At 45.3% G+C, this 9,190-nt stretch overlaps 1 protein-coding gene across 1 annotated transcript in view; it reads right to left on the bottom strand.

Annotated features, from left to right (window-relative positions):
* Nucleotides 1-338: 338 nt before the first annotated feature.
* Nucleotides 339-9,190, bottom strand: part of SIRT5 (sirtuin 5) — a 9,000-nt gene continuing 148 nt past the window's right edge. The window contains exons 2-8 of the mRNA XM_009072806.1: nucleotides 9,149-9,179; nucleotides 6,804-6,937; nucleotides 5,446-5,671; nucleotides 3,793-3,880; nucleotides 2,820-2,873; nucleotides 1,817-1,940; nucleotides 339-458 (exon numbers count right to left, since the gene is read on the bottom strand). Of these exons, the coding sequence (XP_009071054.1) occupies nucleotides 339-458; nucleotides 1,817-1,940; nucleotides 2,820-2,873; nucleotides 3,793-3,880; nucleotides 5,446-5,671; nucleotides 6,804-6,937; nucleotides 9,149-9,179 (777 nt within the window). The remainder of the gene's footprint in view (nucleotides 459-1,816; nucleotides 1,941-2,819; nucleotides 2,874-3,792; nucleotides 3,881-5,445; nucleotides 5,672-6,803; nucleotides 6,938-9,148; nucleotides 9,180-9,190) is intronic.

The following is a 9,190-nucleotide window of genomic DNA, read 5'->3' as shown; positions in this document are numbered from 1 at the left end:
CGTCCCACAGGGGCCCGGGAAGTGGAACCTGCAAGGGAGCGGACGGTGTGAGGGACGGGCAGGGACCGGCGCTGCCCCGAGCCCCGGAACGGGGGACAGACCCTGATGGGCCCTGGGGACAGACTGCGGCCTCACACTGAACAAACACAGTTGTGTCTCCAGTGAAACTTATTTCTACCAAGAGACGAGAATAATAATTTTCTCATTAAAGAAACTAATGCTTCTTAGCAATCTGGGAGAAAACCAGATTGTGTTTGTTTATAAACCCCAGCACTTTTAGAGGTTGGATACAAAAGACAACGAAGGTGAGGGACTAAAGGCTGCTACTCTGAAGAGCTTTACCTGAACCTGTCTGTGGCGGGAGTAGCTTCCATGTTAAACTCTGCGACTGGCACTCCTCTGGCAGAGACCTGGGGGGCAAACATCGCCGCAGGGTACACCACCGAGGAGGTCCCGACCTGCAGGGATGGGCAGAAACCACAACTGTAGCAGGACAGTGGCTAAACACAAACCCAAACCAACACCTTCTCAGAATACTGGATGTGCAAAGGCACTAAAGCATGAAGATCTCTACAGAAACGAAACCAAACCAGCATCTCTAATTTGTGTCCCTGCATATGTAGCTATTTAACCATAGCATAACAACTAGCAGTTGTGTCTCTGATACAGCCCAAAGAAGCCTGTTTGTGCATTATAACTGTGGATGGAAAAAAGAATCCCAGAAACAAAATGGCAAACTTCAGGAAAAAAACCAAGACATTCCTTCTGTTGCTTGAGATTATTCTGCACAGGGAACACTATTCTAAGCAAGTGTCTTGATCAGGGATCTGGAACCTAGGGTGGCATGGTAAACCACCTCACCAAAAGAAGCAGCACATGGTAACCACTAGCTGCTGCCTTAAAACATCTTGCCGGGTTTTTTTGCTTTTTAAACTGAGCATCAGAATAATTGTATTTTTCACTGTTTGAGAAATTAGAACCATAGAATGGTTTGGGTTGGAAGGGACCTTAAAGATCATCTCGTTCTAAACCCCCGGCCAGGGGCAGGGACACCTCCCACCAGACCAGGTTGCTCAAAGCCTCATCCACCATGGCCTTGAACATTGCCAGGGCTGGGGCATCCCCAGCCTCCCCTGGGCAACCTGTTCCAGTTTTTCACCACCCTCACAATACAGAATTTCTTCCATATATCCAATCTAAACCCACACTCTGTTTGAAGCCATTACCCTTTGTCCTTTCACTACAGTTCCTGATGAAGAGTCCCTGTCTGGCTTCCCTGTAGGCCCCTTCAGGTATTGGGAAGTTGCTCTAAGGTCTCCCCCAGAGCCTTCTCTTCTCCAGGCTGAACAGCCCCAACTTTTTCAGCCTGTCTGTGTGGGAGAAGTGCTCTAGTAACCTCATCAACTTTGTGGCCCTCCTCTGGACTTTCCAACAGTTCCACATCCTTATGTTGGGGACACCAGATCCATATGCAGTACTCCAGGTAGGGTCTCAAGAGCAGAGTAGAGGGGGAGTGAAATTCAACAGCTAAACTATACTGGCTAAGGAAACTCTAACACCAGTGTGCACTAAATGCAGGCTGCAGATGCCAGCTGGGCAAGATGCTCACATGCTGAGCCTGTTAGTTTCTGAGCAGTGTATGTACGTTTCCAAACTTGAAGGTCTTTTAATGGTTTACACTTGACACTAGAGAGTCCCTCTGGGGCTTTTAGTTCCCTCAGGGAAGCACAGATGCATCTGCTTTACCCAGGAGTACAACCTCCTTAGTGCGGCTTCCCTGCCAGGTCAGAGGACAGGTAACAAAAGCATCACTCACTACCAAACAGAGGTCACAAATATCAAGCTCCTTCTCAACCGCTGTGAGAATGTTGGGATCCAGAGCTTCACCAAACCACACAACATGGGGACGCAGGAGCCCATTGCAGCCATCCTCCTCACACCTGTTGGAACATCACAACAAGGCTGCTGACATGGACAGTCCAAGCTGCAAAACAGCAAAGAAGTTTTCATTCTTGTTTAGGCAGGTCTTACATGCCATCACTCTTTTCTCCCTTCTCCTTCACATCCCTCCTATACCATGTACTGGACAGAATGAACCTGATTCTGTATCACATGTATGTTGTAAGGACACACGTGCTGTCAGGTTCAACTCAGATACTTAACTGTGCCTTCTCCATACTCAGCTCATGAAATGCACAACACTTACAATGTAGTGTCTGCTACAGACTTGGCCTCCATCAGGTTTAACGAACTGGCTGACAGATTTTTAAGGAGAAAATGGACCAAATGTCAGAAGCATCACGTTAGCCTCTTTTTTCTTAGGAACCAAGTGTAAAATATAGTGGTTTCTTGCATCTACAATTAGCCTAAGGCCAAGCTTAGTACAAAAAAGTGTCATGGCACATTTAATGCCTGAGAGGCACTATGCAGTGGCTGTACCCCAATACAGTATTCCAGATGGACTAACAGTGAGTAGCACCTCCAAAGTAACAAAATGTTTACTCTGTGGCACTTAGTTTCTTTTTTCAATTCTCCTACTACTTCACTTACTACAAACCCCATGAATTTAGGCATGTTTCATCTTGGTGCTGAAGTACACAAACATGCAATGCCTTTAGCATCATGGTAACTTCTGCCACACACTCCTGTCTGATGCCTCCTGTAACTTTAGACTCAGTTCTCTGGGGCAAAGTCCCACACCTTTCTCTCCTGTAGAATGTCTCTGTGTCCTTCCAAAACTACATAGGTAGTAGCATAAGCTTTTGAGGTGCACAAAGCATGAAGAGGTAACAGTCAAAACCAAAGTAGTCCATACGTACCGAGGAAGGTCTTCAACTGGAATCGCGGCGTCTTTTGTTTCAGGATCTGGAGCCCTAAAGTTACAAAATTGAAACACATTCCGTCATGCAAAGTGCATTTTATACATTAATAAAGACTTAGTGTGCTCTAAAAACCCTTAACACTCTCCAGTCAAGGATTCTTCAGCCAAATTAGCACCTACTACAACCCTAAAATACCAGACACAGGGCAAGCAGGCTTTGTCCAGAATTGTCCCAGAGCTGAACAACTGTGATATGCTGGTCAAGTCTGTCAAAGGCACAGCAATTACGTAGCTATCTAAAACTCTGGTGAAATGCAAAGGGAAAAAACCCTCTAAAAATCTATAGGCATATGCCTGACCTGTGCCCCTGCTCTCCTCCTGTTTTAATGGTGAAACAAAGAGGAAGAGGAAAGGAGACTGAAGGATCCTGGCAACTGATGCTTCCCTCCCAGTTGTTTCACACATCTGTATTTTGAGATCTGTAATCATGAGAATCTTATTGATGAGTTGAAGGACAAAATCCACAAGATGCTCAGGAGATGCAGAAGAGGCAAATGCATGTGTCAAGTGATAACAGTTCAATCTGAGGAATAAGCATCTGATTTAATTTAAAAAAAAACGGACAGGGATGAGGATGGGAGTAAACACACGTTCTCGCAGAGTACAATTAGTGGATATATCCAATATGAGAGTTTCAGACCAGCTGAAATTGTTCCAATTGGAACACGTATCATGCTGTGCTAACTTAGAGGTTAACAATCACGCATTCACAGGAGCTATGGTACCTTGGGCGCTCACTGCAGTTACCAAATAGGATACTCATGCTTCAAAATATTTGTGTTAAATTTAAGTGCTGATCATACTCAAATAAAATGTGGTGGTTGGCTGGAACTCCCATATGCTCCTCAATGCCTCCTTTGCTCCTGAACAGCAGGCAAAGGAGAAAACAGTTTGCAAGGCAGATGTATTACCCTTTCCCGGCCAACGCGGGGCAGATTGGGCTCTTGTAATTCGCAGCTATGTTTCCACAGTTGGTGCACCGAGTTTTAAATAAACTACCTGAAACACACAAAGAGAAAACATCAGGGATGAAGCAGTGGCTCTGAGGAGTGGCTGTACAAGCAACTGGTTGTGTTTATCCCAGACTGACTCTGAAGACTGCACCTTGTGGGTAATTTACTACATGAACAGGCAAGTGTTGCAATCCAGCAGCATTATGACTGAGATGTTGTTTACACAGCACGTACCCACATGCTTTTGTTCAGCAGCCCAAGGTGACCAGTGTCACCATGAAGCACAGACTGGGGCCAGCAGAGGCAGACAAAGCCCTTTCAGCTGGCAGGCTCTGGTGAGCAGCTGCAGCAGGCCTGTTAAGCTATGATGTATCACCTCATTCCACCTCAGGTCACATGCAGTGCACAGCCTCGTAACAGTGTTCCAGAGGCAAATCATAATTTAAATTATCACTGAGGGAGATGATTTCTGCTTACTGCTTTTCCCTTTTAATCAGAAACATTCTCTTAAAAAATAAATATACTAGCTAACACTATTTTGTTTTACATGAAACACCCCAAGACTCCTGTAGCAGTAGTAACATGCTGTTGAGATGTGAAACTCTCCCAAGAGTTTGAAATTATTTTTATTCTGCAAAGAATACAGATAACCAAAATTAAACCATACCCAAGGCTCCATCCTTGGACCCACTACTGCAAAAAGGTTTGTGCAGGCTTCCTGTGTCCAAATCACAACAGGAGCAGTGGGAAATGCCATTTAAAACTTTTGTGATACCCAAGTTAAAAAGCCTTATAATGCAGAGGGGCCAGGATTGGACTTTGTCCTGGGAAATTTCCACTCTGTGGCAGGGCCTGCAGAGTGGAGAAAGGAGAAGTGGGGCACCTCCAAGGATGGAGAAGGCCTTCCCCACACCCTTTCCACACCTGTACATTTCCTCAGATTCAAAAGCCCCACTGACCCCTTGGTGCTGCACCTGCCCTGTGGTCCTCAGGCACTTTGTGAGAGAGAGGATGGCTGTGAGGAATGCCACTGATTACATGGAAGAGAAAGGTTGAGTGCCACTGAGTGTAGGAGAAAAAGATAAGGGAATCTCATCCATTTCCAGCCCCCTCCTCCTGCAGCCAAGGACTGCACAGGTGGAGACAGGACAGAACAAGACGGAGGGAAAGCACAAGGGCTGGCAAGGTCAGTCTTGCCAATACACCTTCTATTGGGTGCTGGTCTGACACCACCACTGCTGCATAGTGGAAGTCCTCAGGAACTAATTTCCCATTTTCTAAGTGAAATCAGCCAAGTGCCACAGCCACATGTATTCAAGTGAATCTGAGGCAACGCTGACCAAGCAGGAAGGGAGAACCAGTTCCTGTGTACTGTCAGAATCCACTAAAAACAGAAAGCTGAGGTTCTGTGATTCTAAAGGTGAGAAACAAAGAAAGGCTACAGAGGACCTGAAAGAACTTCCAAAAGAGAACAGGATGATATTGTAAATAACTTTCTGCAAGTTATTACCATTTTAAGGACAAACTTCTCTTCTAGTAGCTATCCCACTTTCTCTTTTCCTTGCTCCCACCCTGGGTTGACCTGCCTCTAGCTGACAAGTAAGCTCTTACCATGAATCTCTAAGAGGTGCTTCGTGCCTGCCTTCCTGTGCAGTTCATCAATATTCTGAGTAATGACCACAACACTCCTTCCTTGCTTGCTCAGCCGCTTCTCGCACTCTGCAATGGCAATGTGTGCTGGATTTGGATGTTTGCTCAGCATCACTTCCCGGCGGTAATGGTAAAATTCCCACACACGGGAAGGGTTTCGCGCAAAAGCCCCCGGAGTAGCCAGCTCCTGGAAAAGATGTCACTAGTCTTTCTACAGCGAAGGGGTAAGAAAATTCCCTCCCCAGATGAAGCCTCCTGGATCTCTGCCGTTTACACTGCTACCAGCAGCACAGGGTAACCAAAAGCAGATTATCTGTAATCAGATGCAGTTGATAAGAATACAGTTCAATAGACCTTAAGATGATAACAAGTCAAACTGTCTCATCACATGAGGAAATAACTTATAGCAACAGTGTGGTACGCACATACACACAGTACACTGGGACCTTTCTCTGTGCTGCCCTACCAAACTATTAGGAGCTTAGTACAGCACAAAGGGAGATGAGATATTTCAATGCACACCATTTTTTGGCATCCAGAACTCTCTTTTTCATAGCAGCCATAAAACTCAGCATCATGTGGATATATTCCCTTTGTTAGCAATTTTGTTTCTGCCTTTTAAAGTGTAACACAAGCCAAATTACACTCACTGTCAAAACCAAAGTAATGTCTTTTATGCGTTGGTAAAATTGAAGCTCTGCTTTTCACAGTAACTTTGCCTTTTTCAAAAATGAGGAGCAGCTCAGTCTAACACCTCAATGCACAATTCTGCTGACATAGAAACACTGAATGCAAGTTTCTGATGCAGCAGGACCAGGCATTTATCCATGCACATGCTTTATTTGCATTGCTGGTCACTGAAAGAAAAAAGGCAACTTTAGATCCACCTTAAAAAACTCATCTCTAGCTTCATCAAATCTTTCACAAATGCTGTAATTAAAAAACACAAAGAAAGCAAACATGATTGCAGTGTTTGGGGTAACAGGTACTGACAGTATAAGAGTCACTTGAAACATCTGTGGCATCAGGCAGGATCCAACTGGTGGTGGCAGAAAGACCCAGAGCTGCTTGCAAGAATGTTGTTTTTCCCAAAGGATAAACTGAAGGACAGAAAAGAAGTTGCAGCTGCACCAAGCAGAACCCTGCCAAAGCACAGGGAAGAGCTGCCTGCAGGGGTGGCTGTAGTGAGAGCTCTGTCCCTGACATACTGCCATGGGAGCACTTCCACCCTCTTCCCCCAGCAGCTTCTGACCCTCCATGCTCACCTAGCTGATGGGCAGAGCAGCACAGCTGCACAGGCACAGGCCACCAGCACGTACCTGGGCTTGCCACTTTCTCCAGAAACCCCCAGCCCCTCTGAAGGTGGGAACGCCGCTCTCCGCGCTGACACCAGCTCCTGTGATAATGGCAATGTGCTTCGCTTTGGCAAACACTTCCCGAAAATCAGCCATATCTGTGTGTGGGGAAGGAAACAAACTGCTGTTAATTGCTTACACTTCTATGTAAGAGGCCACGCAGAAAGTGCTGCCGCACTGATGTGCCCAGAAATGGCTTTCAGGTATACCTCCCATGACTTGAATATCAGAAGACCAATTGGTTTCTTAGTTTCTGTATACTGGAATTTGAAGGGCAATTCCTGAAGATCCTCAAAAATGTGTATGGGCAAGCTCAGTAGGGCAACATGCTGAACTATGAATGTACTCAGTATTTGAAAGGCAGAGCCTTTAACTAAAACCCCACACTAGATGCTACCCTGGTAACAACTGTTGCCACCACCACTCAGGAACAGTTTGCTTCCTAATCGTTAGGTATAAACCTGAGATGGAGGGGGGGAAAAAACCCAAACCAACCAACCAACCAACCACACACCTTGGTCTGTTTACAAAGTATCACCTTCAAAATGAAGGTAATATGGGAAAACATTTCCTTCTGAGGCATCTTACCTATTTGCTACATTTGCAACTCTATTTTATATTTTTGAATGTATTATTTCCTCTATTTTTCCCTGCATGGTAAAGTATCTTGGGAAAATAGTGGGAAATTTCATTTGCCTTTTATATGAGTCAAAACAAGATTTAAAAGAAACTGGTTAGCTACAGAGACACAAAAAATTGTCTTCCAGTTTACCTCAGATTTTAAAGCAACATATTTTAGAACCACAGACTGCCTGAGGTGAAAAGGGACCTCTGGAGATTGTTGTGTCTAAATTGAGGGCACTGTCTGGTCAGATGGCTTTTGAGTATCTCCAAGGATAGAGACTCTATAACCTTCCTGTACAACTCATTCCAGTGTTTGAACACCCCCACAGTAAACAAAGTGTTCTCTTAGGTTCAGATGGAATCTTGTGTGTTTTGATTTGTGTCCATTGCTTCATGTTCTGTCACCAGGCAGTACTGACAAGAGTCTGCCTTGTCTTCACCCCCACCACCACCAGGTGCTTTTATGCACTGATAAGATGTCCCTGAGCCTGGTCTCCTTTAGGCTGAACAATGCCATCTCTTCCAGCCTCTGCTCATATGTCAGATGCTCCAGGCCATTAGTCATCTCTGTGGCCCTTCGCTGGACTCTATCCAGCATGCTCATGTCTCCATTGCACTGGATCCAGCATGTCAGATGTCATGGGTCAAGGCTGAGCAGAGAAGGATCACCTCACTTCAGCATCTGCTGGAGATGTTCTGCCATGTGGAGCCCAGAACACCCATTAGCCCAAAGGTGTTCTGGCCTGCACTTGATGAAGATGTTTGTTAAACAATACTGGCCTTCTACAATATAGCCCTGGTGACTCTCCAGCTGAACTTTGAGCTGCTGATCACAACCCTAATCCTCACAATTTACTATGTGGTCTTTAAAAAAATCAACCAACCAACAACACACAAAAAACCCAACCCAGAGGCAGCAAGTTCCTTTAAGGAGAGGCAGTCACTGGAGAAGTCCCAAGACCAAGCAGGAGAGCCACAGAACTGGGCAGAGAACACTACTGTTCTGCTGCCCCATCTGCTGTTGTAAACAAAACCTCACAGGCCCCTGAATGTGTAAAGCTCAGGTCAAAACCCCTCCCAGCCTGGTCTCTGACAGCAGCCAAACACTGATGCTCAAGGTGGCAGAAAAAGCAAGTGCTCCTTGGCTCACCGACTTTGGGGGGTTTGCTCTTGTACTTGTGGACTTCTGTGTGCAGTTTTCAAGTCAAGGCACATTCTCAAATTGAAAACAAACCCTAAATATCCCCAGATAAGCAAATAGAGGATATTTACTACTGCTAGGCCAAAGAGGGCTGCTGGGGTTACCCAATACCCTGTTTCTGACCTGTTACAACTGCTTGAGGCTCTCCATAATTCTTGTGCAAAGAAATGAGGAATGAGTTTTATTACCCATTAGGATTATGAAAAGGAAATGCAATTAACTACTGTTTATGTGCATAAATTATAAAGATTAGAAACATGTCGTGGGGCAACCATGCTGACTGCAACGTTGCAAAGGGTTTTTGGAACTATATAGAACATAGATGTAGAAAATTAATTTTAGTAGTGGGGGCGGGGGGGGAAGCAACTTCACAAGCTCTTAAACAGATTGAAATAACCTATGGCTTTCACCTAGCTCACGAAACCCTCTAGCGTTTCAAATCCACCTTAAAAAACCAGCCTAAGCAAATAACCAGATATCTTACTCGAACTAGGACGAGCCATTTGCAAGCAAACCTCCTGTTTCT

Source organism: Acanthisitta chloris, unplaced genomic scaffold (assembly GCF_000695815.1).
Source record: "Acanthisitta chloris isolate BGI_N310 unplaced genomic scaffold, ASM69581v1 scaffold34914, whole genome shotgun sequence".
Classification (NCBI taxonomy): Eukaryota; Metazoa; Chordata; class Aves; order Passeriformes; family Acanthisittidae; genus Acanthisitta; species Acanthisitta chloris.
The sequence above is the reverse complement of the archived record's forward strand: the minus strand, read 5'-3'. Positions and strand labels throughout refer to the sequence as shown.